Consider the following 17,806-nt stretch of genomic DNA (forward strand, 5'->3'; position numbering starts at 1 on the left):
ATATCATTTGTAAAAACAAGTTGTTCCTTATCCTTTAGCTAAAGATCTGTATATTTCATCTGGGATATATTTCAACTGTCCATTAAAAAAAAAAGAAAAACTAAACGACTCCAAGGGCTCAAAAATACCTCTTGAAAAGTTTTTTTGGTGCAGAATTCTGTTTTATCTTTCCTTCCTCATTTTCACGTTTTTCTTTCCACTTGACAGAAGTCCCATCATTTTGCACATTCCAAAATAAAATTCTCTAAACAAATCACGACCAGGCAAAATCAATGGCCAGCTTCTTGCATATAAAACATTACATAATGCGTTATCTTGGAGGCCCCGGGGCGCTGATATTGGGCCACAAAATCTCATTTTGCTCTGTGGACTTATGCATGTAAACTGAACCATGTAGAGATAAAGCTATTGTACCGATTGTCAGGTTGTTGAATTCTAACAGTGCGTGATATTTAGTTAGTGGATCATGTGTTTTCTCAAAGCAATTAATGCAGCCGTGAGATCAGTTTTGTAGAGTGAAAAGTGCCATACAATAAAAAACACTGAAGTTTTTAGTTACTTTCGATCAGTGGCGATTCTAGGGTATGTTGGGGCCCTAGGCAAAAAACAACTGGGGGGCCCTCCAACCAATGTCAGCAGGGAAAAGAGAGTTCTATGAGATGGGAATCCATGAGGGAGGTTTCCTACCGTCACTGCAAAAGTTTGCACATTTTTCACCACTGCTTTGGGGCCCCCCCTAATGGTCTGGGGCCCCAAGCAGTTGCCTGCCTCGCCTGTTGACAAGCAGCGCCTCTGCCAATGTAGTAAATGTAAAATGATTGTTTTGGAGCGATGGGGTGGTTACATGGGAAACAGTTCTGCTCTGCACCATCTGTTGAGTCACACAAACCTAATTACTAATGTCCTCCTTGCCCACTTATCCAGACATGCGTATGTAGCATTATATAAGACCTGGTGGAGAAGGGAAAGTAACCTCAGTCACTGTCATTTGGTCACAAACACCACAGAGCGATATGTTTTCCAGAACCTTCAGTTCAGCCCTGCACATGGTACACAGCATGCACGAGTACTACCACACCAACCAAATGGTAAAACCTGACGGGAAATAACAACATGATGCAAGCGTCCTCAGTGTGGGCCTTAGGACCATATCCTGTTATGGAGGCTCTGAGAGCAGACTGGTGCTGCCAGTCTGACGCTGACCACAGCCTCCCACTCCTCACCGGTCTGATTCACTGTTTACTTAGACAGGAAGGCCGTCCACTTCACAACATCATCTGCTGCTGCTCAATGTCTGTGACTCGCTTGTGGTTTTGGCGAGGGGGGGCGTTGTGTTTTCCCCCGACGGCCAAGTTTCTAAAAGCAGACACAAGTTAAAACCAAAATCTTGGAGGAGTCGGGCGCAGCCTCGGAAACCACACTGACTCGCAGCCGTCTGACTTTGGAGCATCATACACCCCCAACTGCTGGAAAAAAACATCGCCCAATTCAATCAGAGAACAAACTAATTAAGAGCAGATCCTGTTTGAGATGAACTCTGTGTGAATGAGAGGCAAAAACAGAGGCAAACAAGTTGTTTTCTTAAAATCAATAGGAATAATTCAATCTGAGAACCCTGAGGTGCTTTTCAATGTCCAGGGAAACGCTACAAAGTGAAGTTTGCAGACAGATTTCTTAGAAATCTCAGAAACTGAATGATTAATTAATGGCCAGATTCCATATAGAACTTAATCATTTATGTTCCCCTTCCCTTCATTCATAAATTAAAAACTCCTAAAATCACCAAAGTACAGCATTGAAGCGGGATCTGCTTGTTTCTGAATCATCTTAATTGGCCAGGTTTTGCTCACATACGAAGACTTTGACTCTGGTTTTACAGTTATTTCTGGCACAGACAGAAAAATTGATAAATACAATACAATAATAAATGTCAGATTTTAGTACCATATTAATAAACAAATGAAGATAATCTATACCTGCAAGATTATTTTTTCTTCTTTAAGGTTTATTTTGGTCATTTTATGCCTTTATTAAAAGGGATGGGACAGTGGATAGGGTCAGGAATGAGGGAGAGAGAGGAATGACATGCTGGAGGTGCCACAGGTCAGATTCGAACCCGGGCCACCTGCTTGGAGGACTACATCCTCTGTACATGGGGTGTGCCCTAACCGTTACACCACTGGGGCCCCATCCATTTGAGAGGCTTTTTAGGAATACGTTTGCCTCTAATGTGCACCTGCTAAACCTCTCAACATGATTACCAACCCAGGCAAAACATGTTTCCTCTTTCCTCTTCACATCACACTGACCCAGAAAGAGCCAAGAAATCTAAAACCTAGATCTAAAAAAAGTGTAACAAAAGGTGTTTATATAGTTTTCAACTGCATTTAGATATAAGGTGAAAACATGTCAAACAAAGCCTAAAGTCAAGGTACTGAGAACTATATTCACTATGTGGTTTCTGCACTGCTTCACTTTCATCAGGTTGGCATCATGTTGCCTCTCTCTCCCAGAGTCCAGACCCAGCCACGGCCACACTGTGGTGCAGTTTCCGCCCTAACATCACCAGGCGGGGTGAGTGTGTTTCCTGCTGTAGTAGTGAGTATAAATTTAGAGTTTTATGTGAATTGGACGGGGGTGGGACAGACACATGCTTGTGTTGGTGAAGAGAGGAATGTAACCTACTTTTCTGTCAACAAACTTGTGTTTGTGTGGCCGGCATGAGACAATGAGGCTGAAAAAGTGTGTGAAAAGAGACAATGTTGGTTGAAAACATGTGTCTAGTGTTGACCATTTCAGTTGCAAGTTGGTGTTATTGGGGAAAGATGACGCACTTAGGAATTCGGTAAACAAAGATCAATCTTGGAGCTTTGTTCTTCCAGCTCATTGATCACAGTTAATTAAATTCACCTGATCAGGTAATCAGGCTAGATGGATATAATGAAAAACCAGCAGAAAAGAGGGGCTGTGGAATTTGTTTTCACACCCTAAATGTTTTGTGAAGTGCATGGCTTACAGAAACTTTACAGGTTTTCATTTAAACCAATTAAAGTGGTAAGACTAAATATATAGTTATTCCTCTCTGGTTGTAGGTGCGACCCCAGCGGGTGTAAAAGTGTTAAAGCAATGAGCGGATCAAGGAGCACATTTGCCCATCTGGTCTCTGCTGACACCTAGTGGACTGAGAGAATCAATACAGTTTGTATAGTTAATTATACATCCATCAGAGGTGGGGTTACACCCTGGAATAGTCGCCAGTCAATATCAGGGCTGACAGATAGAAACAGACATTCACATCTATAGGAAAAATATCACTAATTAACCTAACGAGCATGTCTTTGGACTGTGGGACGGGGCCGGAGAACCCAGAGGGAACCCACTCATCCACAGGGAGAACATGCAAAACTCCGCACAGAGAGGCTTCTGTCTAACTGTGAGGCAACAGTGATAACCACTGCACAGCCTTCATTTAACATATGGGCCTGAAATGTGGTGGTTTACACCATTTTATATGCAAGAGCGTATGCGTTTTACATTTTGACATAAAAGCGTGCAAATTCTTCAGTTCATACAAACCATTAGATCAAATCCACAGCTCAGAAGGTGTACCAAGACCAGGAAATATAAAAAAGAAAGAATGTTTTTACAAACCAGTTTGCTTTGCTTTTATTATTAACAGTACAAACAGCACAGGGGGGTTCAGGTGTAAGTAGTGCATAGAGGCCTCTTAAAATATTTCTTTGACAAATATTTAAATGCTGTGTTTGGTGGGGGTCAAGTTTGTCACTTACTGTAATCCATTCTGAATGTATCCGAACCCCAGACAAACGGTCAGTTAAGCTTAAACAACATTCCTGCTCTATAGCATTCAACACTAACAGGGCAGCAACAACATATATTAACACTTAATGTTAAAGAAAATACAGCACACAGTTCTCCTTCGGGTCATTGTCTGACGACTGTAAAAGTGTCTTTGAGGATTTCCTTCTGTTGTCAGGGAAGGGCTAGAGTTTGTCATCACAGGTTGATAGTGAGATGTAACCAGCATTTGATGATTTAGTCCATGTCTTTGGTTTGTGGTGATCTTGGCAATGGCAGATTTAAGGGTCATAAAAGAGTTTTTGCAAGTTTTAGCCCATTAACTGAAGATCCCACATTCTCTATTAAGCCAACCATTTTCCAAAGCGTATTACAGTTTGAGAGATTTTTAAACAGATTTTGAAATGATTTGTTCCCATACAGACCTTTCCTACAGCAGCCTTGGAGAACAGATACACGTGTCATCACACAAGTGAAGACACAAAAGGACTCAAGCTACCAAGATGACTACATCTACAAGGCATGTTCTGTAAACAAAAGCAGAAAAGTGACAACAGTCTCTAATGCTTTTGGAAACAATTTAAACAAATAAATATTGACGATAATCTTAGTTGTTCCAGAAACCTAATTTAATTTCTTTAAGTGTGTTTGACTTCAGAACATTCACCCTAAAACTAAAAGGATTTCCGTTGCAAACATGCTGCAAACTTGGGCATTGTGATTTTAAAATAAAACCTTATGTGAAAAACATGCTCGGAAAAAAAGGATTCTCTAGCTAGGCAACAAACCGTTTTTAAGTCATGTCTTTTTTAAGTTTAAACTGTTCATTTGCCAAATCAATTAGCACTGTCAACTGCTTTATCATGAAGCAAATCTTCCCCTGTTTGGAAATCTTACCTTGTCTACCTTGTCTTTCTGGTTCTCGCCTGAAATGATCATCGAAATCACATGCACTTTGGAAAATGGTAAGCAGTAATGTCTGCGTGAATAATATCTAGTGAATTGGCTATAAACGTACAAAAACACCTGTACGGTCCATTAATACAGCTGACATACTTGGGGGGGGGGGGGGTCCCTACGTTCTTTTAGCAGGTTTGGCGATCAGCTGCCTCTCTCTCTCAAGCTCCTTCTCACGTTGCTGCTCCTTCTCCAGCGCCTCCTTCTGCTTCTGCTGCTGCAGCTTCAGAGATCTTTTCTGGGAGAACACAACAGACAACATTTAATCAGTAATAAAATATTTAGCTTGCATCCAATCTACCATAATGTCCTCCATTCCTTTAAGTTTTCCATTTGACATAGATAAGAGGTACCTTTAGTTTAGTTGTCTTTTCGTGGAGCATTATCATCTCTTTCCTTATGTTCACCAGTTTATTGTGGTAAACCTTCGCCTCTGTAAACTAAGGAAACTGGATTAGAAATCATTCCTCCTGCCTGATGAACAGAACACAAACCAATATAGAGTAGAAAATTAGATTATGGTTCAGCCTGAACATACCAGTGAATTGAGGTCCAGTAAGGCGTTACATTCTCGAAACTTTGTGACTTCTTGGTCCAGAGTGTCTAATAATACCAGCTGATTTTGTCTGGTAAAAAAGGGATGAAATAAATGTCATAAAGTGCACTTTTAACCACAACTTTACTTGTTTTGGCATCTACTTAGTAAATAGATAGAAAGATGACATTTTTTAATATTTGTGACAGAAAGCTAACTTTTAACATGACATTAAATGTACAATTGAACGGCAAATTTATTAAAGGTGAAAGGTTTTCATGGACGGACACAAAGCATTGAAGCATAAAAGCTACTGGTGAACATGTCCGTCCTGTTCTTCTCGTCATATGATTCTCCGTGCCACATTTGTTTACTGAAAACTGCAATCTGTGTATGTCAACATGTTTGTGTGAATCACATTTCTGAAAGCTGTGCGGGTAAAGACGGCTTGTTAAAAAAAAAAAAAGTGTTTTGATTTTCTTCCTATTTACTTAAACACCAAATCACAAAACATTTTTAAACAGTTCTTTTGTACCTTAATATATATGAGATCGTTCTCAATAAAAAACTTAAAAAGGAGAATTTCTAAGCAAGTTTGTGTGATTTCAAGTTTTCAGGGCAATGCTTACGTGAGCTCTTGTAGGGCTCGTTTAGAGTTCTGTAGATCAGGTAGGTAGTGAGATAGTAATCCCTCTGTGAGTTTGTCCACTGCTTTCTTATCTACAAACACATTCTCTACAGGGGATGAGTCCTCAACAGGCAGTGGTTCTTGATGTGCCAACTCTTGATCTGAGAAAAGGAGATAAGAAAGATGCACAAAGCATTCATGTCACGAAAAAAAGCCTTTGATAAATAAACCAAATGTCATGGTTATTGGTGTTCTGGTGGCAGCAACTTTAGCTTCAAAAAGGACTTTACTAAAATGTTATCATGGCATGCTTGAAATCTGAGAGGCTACCTTTCATCTTCTCTAATATGTCTGCCGACTATTAAGATGCAGGACTGAATTGCTCTGAAACTCAACTTGCAACCCTCACTGGTGACTTCGAGAAATGTTTTAAGAAAGGAGGTAGCTGTTTTTATTGTTAGTCAAGGAACCTCATCATAATAGTGTCACCTGTAAGTGAGTACTTTGATTGAGTCATAAACTTGTTTATTTTGAGTTTCTTTGGTAACTCAAAATAACTCAATATATAATTCTCCTGACTTAAAAACACCATTAACACTTTTTAGCCAAGTAGTCTAACCTTGATGATACTGTTCAGATTATGTGGAGTTCAGCCGAGAGAGTCAAGCTGTTTACACTGTTTGACAAACTTCAGTATATTGACTTTTACAAGTCAAGGAAAAGTAATGCTGCTATGTTGTTAAACAGGAGAGATAGTAGAGATGAGTTTGAGTCCAATAGTTGTAGCATGTGAGCGTTTCTGTTGTTAGACAACACAAGCCAGTTGTATCTTTGCAGAGTTGTTAATTTGGGGATTCATAAAAAAATCAAAACACTTCAGATTTCGCTCAGATTTAGTTTTTTCTCAATTTAAATAACACACTTTAGCTAATGCTGTTTTTGATTTGTTTTCAGGTACTTCTGTATGAATAAGCACCAAGTCAAATATGTGAGAGTATTTAGAAAAAATGTAGACATAAACTCTTAGGAAAGATATACGCCAGTCTTAATGAAATGAAAATGGTAAATAAGATAACAGGGACATGTCATGAACATGGCATAATCAACAATGTTTCTGACATTGAACTCGATAAGTACATCTTAGTCTGTGCCACTGCTGCTGCTAGATTTTCAACATTATTTTTAAAACATCACAAAGATTTGAATGTGTACCCGGGCAAAAGCTTAGACAGACATACACAACAAACTGCAAGTTCAACCTCTAACTATATAACATTATTTTCATGTATTGTGTCCCGTACAAGTTAGTAATTGGTAATCTCGGGTGATGTTATTATAGTAGGCTACCCAAAAGACTAGGGCTAAAGCTGGATTTCAATTATCTATATTCAAGGTCAGGTTGGACAGGTACTGACAGTACAGTAAAGTCCAGGTTGAACATTAACATACTGTAGTGGCAATAACAACAAAAAGTGCAACTGGAGAGAATTTTAAGTCATTTCCAACTCATGGTGGGTAAAAAAGGGAATGTCCGCTGTTAATTATGTTTGCAGTATTTAACAAAAACACGGCTGTGTTGCCTATTCTGCATCAGACGGACAACATCTTCACACACTTATGGTTGAAAAAAACTGTGTGGCTTCCACTAATTCCCTATCCCCATTCACCTGTGTCTCCCCCTTTCTACCTACCTGTAATTGCCAACTATGCCCTGGTGACGTTTGCAGCAGAAAACACACACACACACACACACACACACACACACACACACACACACACACACACACACACACACACACACACACACACACACACACACACACACACACACACACACACACACACACACACACACACACACACACACACACACACACACACACACACCTTCACTTTGATGAAGTTCACTCTGGGACGAAGGTCCTTCATCTCCCATCCCCTCTTCCTCCATTTGCAACGACCCTTTCTCACCCAGACTTGCCTGAAGAAGAAAAAAAAGCACCAGACAAAACAAATGATTACTCTTATTGTCATATCAAAAGGCAATTATCAGTGTATTTTCTACCAAAGCGGTTATAACGTTAGCTTATAACAACACAGGAATCTCCACGCTGAGGAAGTGTCCAGCTAGCTGCTTTATTAGTAACCACACGGTTAGCCACTCCGCAACCTGAGAACATTTAACTTCACTCAAAAACACACTTACCTGGTTTTATTTCTACTTTAAATTAAGTGTAAGGATAGGTGACTTGACTTCTTCTGACCAAAAAAAAAAAAAAAAAAAGCTGGAGAGAGTAGATAACTGCGAGATGTTTGTTGCTGCAGCTGACAACAAAAAAAGAAACGTCATGTGACTCTCGCGTCATCACGTGACTGCGTGATGACGACACCAGACTCGCGCTACTGTTCCGGATGCAGAGGTAGCTACTGTGTAACTCCTGTTGTGACTCTGATGTTTACATTAGTATTACCATGACAGTTCTACCCGAGGACTGAAATAAGTTTTTCAGATTAGGAGAACATTACAAGGTGAGTGTGCCTCGTGTTTTTGTACAAACTATTTAAAGTACAAGTGATGTCTGCAGTCAAAACTGAAAAAAAAAAAAAACCGATATGGCTAACCTGGAACCAGCTAGCGTGTTACTGCTTAGTCCAGGCTGTTTTCTGTCGGGACTATTGAACTCAAAAGTTTTATCAGCTCGAATAGAAATGCGAGTTACCCGTGGATGTGTCTTTAACACGTCAAATCAGGAGCTCGATAGCGACGTAAACAGGTTTGTCGAGATGTCATTGTTGAAATTGCTGACGTGAAACGGCGCTGTCTTGAATCCTGTTTCTCGTTTCTCTCTCCCTCTCTCTCTCCCTCCAGGTGCTAACATGGACCTCGTCATAAACACGTGAATGATCTCCCCCAAGACGACACCACCTTTCAGGCAGTGCTCACCTGGGTATATAGTTCCGCAAGATGTCAGGTGGGAACTTTTTGAACAGGGTGCGGTCTGCCTTCAGGAAGGCTCCGAGCGACTGGGACCTGAGCGACACGGCTCCCCTGGACTTCTCCGACGAGCTGGCGGAGGATGAGGCTCCTAAATTCAACAAGCTGAAGGTGGTGGTGTCAGGAGAGATGTCGGACTACTCTGCCGGAGCGCCGTCCAACGGAGTGGCGGTGAACACGCTGGTCGTGGCGGATGATGACGATGACTCCTTGCTCGAGTCCTCCTCCAGCATGGGCAGCCCGGGTCTGAACATGGACCCCTGTGACAGCTGCAACAAGAAGAGGGAGAGTATTAAACACAGGAGGGTGATGAAGAGGCTTGCCATTGCAGCTGTGCTGTATTTCCTTTTCATGGCAGGTGAAATAATAGGTAAGAAGGTGCAAAGTTAACCCCACTCTACATTGTTATTTTTTTTTATCACTGCTGGCCAGAGAGGGACCTGTCTTCACTTTATGACCCAACTGTCACAGTTATTTGGATATAAAAAAAAAAGGGGAACCACTGTAAAGTGAAGTAAGTTTGCCTTTCTTGGCTGCTCAAACAAACCCAATTTTACAATCACACAACAAATGAAACAGACAGAGACAATGACTTTTCATTCGCTTATCAACACAGTTTAATAAACGGAACAAATTGACTATGTTGACCCCTGTAAAATGTTGGTTAACACCATAAAGACATTTTCTAACCTACCCCTAGAGGTATTTTGAAATGGCTACAGATCAGTTACTCAGCAGTGCTTTATAGAGGCAGCCACTTTCCATAAATGCTAATGTAACATCATGAAACATTAAGCTTCATGCTAAAAGGCTATTTCACAGAGGAAACTGTGGTTCAATATCTTGAGAAAAGTGCAGGTTGTTTTTGTAGTTAGGCTGAAATTTGTCAGGATGACATAATGTGATCCTGTCCTACACATTGCTTGACTACGCTGTATCTCTCAGCTCTACATCAAGATTGTTTTTTTCTCAGTCTGCACGAAAAAGCACCCCAGGCCCTGACGATTGTCTATACATGTCAAAAATCATTAAAATCTATAAAGCAGGAACCCTTAAAGCCGTCCTGTCGACTTGCTTGTGCTAACATCTATCCATGATTATTGATTCAAATTCTAAAAGCACTTATATCTACTTTTCTTTATTTTTTTATCATGAAGATACCAAAAAGAAAACTGTGGAGCAAACTTAAAACAAAATGTTAATTTCTGACTGTGCTGAAAACTATCATGTTGATATGCTTAAGACAATTGTTTTAGAGCCCATACATGTTTAAATCTCATCATATAAAGGTACTAGTTTCATTATCCAGCTTTTCTTCATGAAAGACGAAGACCAGAACAGAATCACGTTTTTGCACAAAGTGTGTGACAGTTCAACCTCTTGTTAATTAAGATGTCATTCCCCTCGGGATATATGAGTACATACACTACTTTTGTCAACCGTTTCCACAAAATTCAATCATTGCCTACTAAGGAATAGTAAAAAAAAAGTAATGAACCTGTTGCCCCAATGACCATCTGTCAGTTCAAATAAATATAAAAAAAAACCTTAGCATGAACTTTGCTGCTGATGTATTTCTGCCACACGCATCTCGGCATGTGTTGTGTATCTTAAATCTGTCCCTCCACAAATTGCTCATATTGATATAAAAAAGATTTTTTTAATCAAGTTTTTGTTTTCCTTTCAGGTGGTTATGTATCAAACAGCCTTGCCATCATGACTGATGCTGTGCACATGCTAACAGACGTGGTGGGCATTTTGTTCTCTCTGCTGGCCCTCTGGCTCTCCACAAAACCACCCACTAAAAAGTTCACCTTTGGGTTGCATCGTCTTGGTATGTCTCCTATTTCAGAAGCCTTCTCATTTTTTTTTGCAATTGCCCTTCCTATTGCAATTGCTTCCTTCATGTCTGAGGCAAAGGAATACTTCTCTTCCTTCATGTCTGAGGCAAAGGAATACTTCTCTTTTTTCAGAAGATGAGTCATGTTTGAGGATGAAAGTGTGTGTTCAGCAGTGTTCAGACAAGATCAGATCTCAGAGAGGATACTTTAGATTCAGTTGGACAGTCAGGAGACATTCAGATTATTGATATTTCTGCAAAAAAGTACACAGCCCCATTGGCTGATACTCTGTACTGTCACAAATATTATAACTTATATATATTATAACAGCCAGAGTGTGTGTAGTTTCCACTATTTGAGTTTACCTTTGTTGTATAACGTTGGTGTGTAGATATAGTAGTCTACAAAATACTGCTTTTACAACCTGCCACTATTTATTACTGAGACCCACAATGTTGCAGAATGTCTGCAACCACTCAGATAAAGAAGTACCCATTATTTATACTCAAATGTAGAAAAGAGCTTTTACTTCAGTTTTATATACCGTACATATATCTACAAAGTTTCCTGTTAGCGTCACTTTAGCTTTTTTGAGTCAGGTTCCCATATTAGTCCTGCCAGTTAAAATTCAGGTTTTCTCCCAGCTTCTATACTTACTCAACTGATTGTGATTTTTTTCCTGGCCCAGAGGTGGTATCTGCGGTGCTCAGTGTGATGCTCATCTACATTTTGACGGCCATACTGCTCTATGAGGCAATTCAGAGGACGGTACACCAAGACTTCGACATAAACGGAGATGTCATGCTCATCACTGCAGCTGTGGGGGTGGCTGTCAACCTCATGTAAGTGAAATGCTGACAAGTAAACATCTATTTAGAGAAAAAACTGTGAGTGGCTCAAAAAAAGAGACTGAAGTGTAGTTTGATGTTAGTGCTGACAGCTAATCTGTAAGTGATTGAATCAGCAAAAATTTCACAGTTGAGTCCAAAGTACTGTTTATTATGTACTCTGTAGCTTTATGTTTTGTAATGTTTGACCACAACAGAAGGTAGGTGAATAAATGACTAGACTCACTGGGCCTCATTCACCAATATCTTCTTCAGGTTTTTCTATCGTTTTTCTTCAGAAGATTTCTAATAAAACTCTCTGTCAGATTAACCAAGATGTTCCTAACTGAGTGAATTGTTCGCAGAAGTGTTATTATCTTACCTACTTGTGATCGTAAGTTGAAGGCTCGTGCCTGTTGTTCCCAATTAGCATAGGTAACCGCCCACTAACTCCTATAAAAGGGCATGAGTGCCGCCGGGCCCTGCAGACAGAAACACATGCTGGTAGCAAAAAAAAAACAAGGTTGTGGAGATGCCTATCAGAGGGGTGAAGATGATGTAGGTGGAGCACCTGACTCCTAATGGAGAAGAATCTTTAGTAGTTCTGAAGTGGAGATATTGCTGCAGAAGGTCAGCAGCAAACAAGTAATCGTACACAGGATACACAAAAAAAGACACATGGGATGAAGTAAACATAAATAATGTTTGTGAATTGACGTGTTGTGTGAATGTTATTTATTTTGAAAGCAACAGATTTGTATGATCATAAAATATGTATTTAATACTTTATTTTATTAATTATGAAACTAAATATTGTAATGGGCTGCACAGTGGTGCAGTGAGCAGGGCTGACGCCTCACAAGCGAGGAGGTTGCTGGTTCGAATCCGCTCCCCTCTGTGTGGAGTTTGCATAATCTCCCTGTGCATGCGTGGGCTCTCTGGGTAGTCCGGCCTCCTCCCACAGTCCAAAGACATGCTCATCAGGTTAAGTGGTGACTCTAAAACTGCCCATAGGTGTGAATGTGAGTGTGGCTGCTTGTCTGTCTCTTTATTTTAGCGGTGTGATTGACTGCCGAACAGTGCAGGTTGTACTCCGCCTCTCGCCCAATGACAGCTGGGATCGGCTCCAGAACCCCCGCAAACCCCGAAGGGGAAAAAGTGGTTTAGATAATGGAAGGATGGATGGAATATTGTAATGTAGAAACCTTTAATATTATACAACTTCAAACTTAAATTAAATGCAATTACTGTCTTTCTGCCCGAGCCTTTCTGCACTCGAGTGTTAGTAAATTCTGTTCTTACCTAAGAAGAAATCCCACGTGATCAAACATTGGGGAATCCCAGAATCTTCTCAAAGAGTTCATAGGTAGGCTGTAAGATCAAATTTGTTATTTAGAACGATTGGTGAATGAGGCCTATAGACTGCAGTTAGTCCGCAGAATGTGAATTGAAAAGAACTCGTGAAATCCTCAAATAAGTCTTTGTTTTCTTGTGTCTTTAGAATGGGTTTCTTGTTGAACCAGGATGGTCACCTCCACGGTCACTCTCACGGCCACGGTCACTCTCACGGCCCTCCAGCTCCCTCCGGTTCAGCTGGGTCGGGTCAGCAGCATAGGCAGCAAGGCAGCTTGGCTGTAAGAGCCGCATTCATCCACGCTTTGGGGGATCTCCTCCAGAGTGTCGGGGTGCTCATAGCTGCCTACGTTGTCCGCTTCAAGGTACCCTGCCATTTTAAAGAAACGCTTACTTGCGGTTTACTTTTCATTTGAATTCTCTGAAGTGTTTTTACGCATTTGTTAAACATTTCTGTAGATATGGAGAATATTTATTAATCTGTGTTGTGCTTGACTCCTGACTTTAAACTTTAATTTTTTACTTATCTGTAATATTTTAAAGACTCATCAACTTGTAAACATTAATGATGAAATAAAATATTGACAGATCTTACATCTACATGTATTCTTAGCTAACGACAGATGTAAACCACGCAGTCCTTGTCATTTTCCAGTAAAGTATTTACATGTGATTGTTGGACTTGATTGGCGGCCCCTGGGTTAGAAATTTGATTAACTAGCAACATGGTCGAGAAATGTAAAAGGCTCTGAAAAAATCAAATATCTATTATAGAATCAAGTTGTGCTTAAAGCAAATTAAAAAATAACTTTGCCTGTAGCTGATGTGATGTAACCCCCTGACTTTACAGCCGGAGTTTAAGCTGGCAGACCCCATCTGTACCTACATCTTCTCTGTTCTGGTCCTCTGCACCACTTTCCGAATCATACGAGACACAATAGTCATTGTGCTGGAGGGTGAGTCTTTGGTCACTCTGTGCTTTCAGATTATCATGTTTTTAACAAGTGTTCAGCGATAGATGGTTTTGATTTTGTTTTGTTGTGTCAGGTGTTCCAAGACACCTGGACACTCTGCGAATCAGAGAGGACCTGCTGAAACTGGAGGACGTCCAATCAGTGGATGAGCTGAATGTGTGGGCGCTGACAGCTGACAAGACTGCAGCTTTAGTGCATCTCCAGCTCAGTGAGTAGCGGCCACATATCCAAACAATCAGTAATGCGCAGTATTAACTCTTCAAGCTGCACTGACATATGAGGCATAGACTTCTCATATTTATGTTTGTCAAGCTCCACGTTGTTCTCAACACTTGAAAGTGTAATGAAACGTATAAAAGAAGCAGCAGCAGTTTCACTACAGATGTGGGCATGTTATTAATCCAACCAGTGGTAGTCAGGGGTTACAGTAAGCAAACATCTAAATGAAACTACAAATGTGGGTGTGAAACAAAACACTAACCTCATCCAAAAAACATCCTCCCAATTTCATACACACCAAAATGTGCACATTTTATTTTAAGATTTTGTGTGTTTTAATATTTGAGACATCCAAATAACAGCATATACTTAAAACTCATTTCAACATGTTTCCTTCTATATATTTACATACATGTCTGTGTTCACAGCACCCTCTAGTGCCAACAACTGGGAGGAGGTCCAGGCAAAGGCCCGCCACCTGCTGCTTCACACCTACGGCCTCACGAGGGTCACAGTTCAGATCCAGACTCACAGACAGAGGCTGGTACGTAGCTGTGCACACTGCCAGCAGCCCAGCGCCTGAAGACAGACTCACGCTTACACTGACTTCCACAGACGGCAGAGAGCACAGCACACAGAAAGCTGATCACAGCTTGGTGCTATAGAAGGAGCCTCAGCATGTTTTCATTAGGGGGAAAAAGACAGGTGCCAAAGGACGGAAAAACTTCAGATGCATATTTCTTATAAAAGGATCACTTCATCCTTCAGGGACTTTATGCAAAGCTATGTGGGTGGAGTTTGAATTGTTCAAGTGTCAGCTTAGAAGAATGGGAAAAAAAAAAAACCATGCTCTTAATTCACCATTAAAGCCTATTCCAACAGGTTCCTTTTTTTTTCTATTTCACTCTTTTGATTTTTCACACTGCTTTTTTTTTTTATTTGATGTAAATTTGACTTGTTACTAGCTTGAAGACTGAAAACTAAGATCGTGTTAATGTACTAGGAATTTCAGCTAATGAACAGGTACCTCATGTCATCTGATAACTGTTGTCACATTAAATATAAGCTGTACTCACGCACATGAAGAGTGTCACTTCAGTCATCTCATCAAATGCACTCAACCATTAGCATTCTTCAGCAAAGGTCTCATGTAAGGCTGGGTTTTAGATTTTGTTTTGTTAGTTGATTTTGGCCGTACTGACCCACAACTACCGAAACTTTAAACTCTCACATCTAACTCTAGCATGTTTTTAACTACGTTGTAGAAGACATCTGACAATCAAAGTGTGACTGACTTTGAAGAAGAATGAATTCTGTTTGTTTTCAGCCTTACTCTCTTTACACTTTTTTTTTCATATCAATGATCGACAGTATGATCATGCAGACAGGTTGGAGACAGTTGCAGTATCTCAGAGTTGCAGTGTTACGCAGGAGAGCGATGTGAGTTGAACTCTGCCAATAAAGTTGTTCACAGAGTTTCTCTGTCAAGTGTTGAGAGGCTGTGGTGGGTTTAAGGATAAACCTTTCCACACCTCTGATGTTAATCATCAAGAGAAATCAGGAACTACAGTATTGTTTTTGTTTTAAAATAAAGTATTTAATCTGTTGTTTCTGCCTGTCAGTATCTTGGTTTGTTTTTCCTGAATGCATTTGTGTAGTGAAGTTTGTTCTAAAAAATTCCATCTTTTTCCACATTTACATGATCCATGTAAACTAAACTAAATGAATAAATATTAGTATAAATGTGAATTAAAAAAAACAATTTGCAAGCTGATGTGTGCTGGATATGTAGTCCCACTTTTCATCACTAGGTGGTGCACTACTACAATAGCTGAGAAATACCTGTCTTGACAGGCCCCTTTTTGATAAGATAACCACTATATTTCCCTGTTTAGCAGCTTTAACCCCTTCAATGATGGCGCTCATATGGGCTAGAGAGTATCATCAAACACGTCTTTCTGATACTCAAGTTGTCCATCTATTACTGGAAAATAGAAAACAAGTATGTTCAGAGAAAAACACGCTTGTTCTATACATTACAAACATTAAAAAAACTAGTTTGCTCAAAAAGACACGTCTTAAATTTACCAAATCGATCTTTTAACATACCATTTAATGTTTGTTTACTCGTGCTTTGGGCAATAATTGACTAAATATAAATATGAATAAAATAGAGCGTGCTGCGTATGAACTTACAACATCTTAAACATAACCTATTTAGTCCTTTCACCCCAAACAATATTCATAATCAAATTGAGGCCGTATCAAAGGTTTACTTTTTAAAAGCATGAGTAAAATGGGAGTGTCCCAGTTTCCAGGCAACCGCCGCCTTAACACATCACCCCAGAGGCAAAGTGAGCAAACTCCTCTGTTTATATTTCAGCAGAGACAGAAGTTTACAGCATCCACCTGACTGCCCAGCCTCACTTTAGAGTGCCATAAACTGCTGTAATGGCCCCTCAGTCACATGTAGATAACCTTACATGAACCATATCAAATAGAGATACATGTATGTATGTCTATTTATTATATTTATTTTTGACTTCTGTGACAAGTGAAAACTCCATCTTTCATTTCTCATGCTCTATGTGAGTAATACCTTCATCACTTACAGTACATGGTCACATGGTCTGTGGTGTGATGAAGGCTGTGACCCGGTCACGTACACACATTCTAAGACCACGCACTATATCCTTCCTCTTCTGTCATTGTTTCCCGAAATAACTTACAGTAACTTGATGAGTGAAACTTATAACTGTAGAATGACGGCAGAATAATGTATTAGAAACTATAAAATGTAGTAGCTGGAGATTCAGGGCTTGTTCATGGTACCTTGTGTTTATTTTCTTTAAAGCTATGAAATGTGACTGTGACTCTGAATGTGTAGCTTTAAAAACCAGATGTAAACTTATACAAATGAATCAAGCCTGGAGTGATTTAAACTGTCAAACAGTACGCATGCAAACCAAACATGTGTGTATGCGAGTCCAAAAAGGAGAATGATTTCCTTTTTAAAAAGCAGCTTCAACACACCAGGAAGCAAAAAAAACAGTGCCTCTCCCTCTTGTTGCAGCCTCGTAACATTTCCTGGTTACTGTTTAATAATTCAAGAGAAATCCTCTCAGATTCATTGTGAGGCAAACAGACCCACAGGCTGCAAATGCCAGACAGTGCCATGGTTCAGACATTTTAGTAGGAGGGAGGGTTTTCTAGTGTTTTTTTCTCTCTTCTCTTCAGAGACACCAAATGGACGTTAAAAGGATTGTCTCTGATTATAAAACACGATGGGAGGGGTACATCCATAAAGTAAGCTGATGAGTGCATTCGCTCATTGTTTCGATGGCAGTAATTGCTTTATTGCTGTCCTAGAAAGGCAACATCCAATCACATTCATGTCTGCAAACAAGTAACAAACATTTCCTGGATACACTTTTTAAATAACATGTGAAGAATGAAAGAGCACAAGAAAAGTTGTTCTTGGTGGGCGTCCCCTGATAGACAGTGAGTGAACATGAATGACCTCATTGAGTCTTTTACTTCTGATTATAACTTCAGTTGCAAACAGCAGCAAAGTCCATTTTTGGAGCGTTCAGTCATTGCAGATATCTTCATAAGCAGTAGGAGTTTGATCTGCTCAAATGATCAATGCTCAAAAATA

At 40.0% G+C, this 17,806-nt stretch overlaps 2 protein-coding genes across 3 annotated transcripts; one reads left to right on the forward strand and one right to left on the reverse strand.

The window, feature by feature from the left end:
- Window positions 1-3,650: 3,650 nt before the first annotated feature.
- bloc1s6 (biogenesis of lysosomal organelles complex-1, subunit 6, pallidin) lies at window positions 3,651-8,781 on the reverse strand. Of its 2 annotated transcripts, none has more exons than XM_065952778.1 (6): window positions 8,660-8,781; window positions 7,827-7,920; window positions 5,941-6,100; window positions 5,315-5,402; window positions 5,130-5,216; window positions 3,651-5,014 (listed from the first exon to the last, which is right to left on the reverse strand). In XM_065952778.1, the coding sequence occupies exons 2-6, from the start codon at window positions 7,888-7,890 to the stop codon at window positions 4,895-4,897; spliced, it is 519 nt and encodes a 172-aa protein (XP_065808850.1). In that variant the 5' UTR covers window positions 7,891-7,920; window positions 8,660-8,781; the 3' UTR covers window positions 3,651-4,894. The 2 variants fall into 2 exon arrangements, with proteins under 2 accessions (XP_065808850.1, XP_065808849.1); XM_065952777.1 differs by lacking the exon at window positions 8,660-8,781 and adding an exon at window positions 8,146-8,300.
- slc30a4 (solute carrier family 30 member 4) lies at window positions 8,323-15,755 on the forward strand. The gene is made up of 8 exons (XM_020627328.3): window positions 8,323-8,468; window positions 8,809-9,304; window positions 10,622-10,768; window positions 11,464-11,617; window positions 13,104-13,320; window positions 13,806-13,911; window positions 14,003-14,137; window positions 14,577-15,755. The coding sequence occupies exons 2-8, from the start codon at window positions 8,905-8,907 to the stop codon at window positions 14,729-14,731; spliced, it is 1,314 nt and encodes a 437-aa protein (XP_020482984.1). The 5' UTR covers window positions 8,323-8,468; window positions 8,809-8,904; the 3' UTR covers window positions 14,732-15,755.
- Window positions 15,756-17,806: the final 2,051 nt, after the last annotated feature.

Source organism: Labrus bergylta, chromosome 3, assembly GCF_963930695.1.
Source record: "Labrus bergylta chromosome 3, fLabBer1.1, whole genome shotgun sequence".
NCBI lineage: Eukaryota > Metazoa > Chordata > Actinopteri > Labriformes > Labridae > Labrus > Labrus bergylta.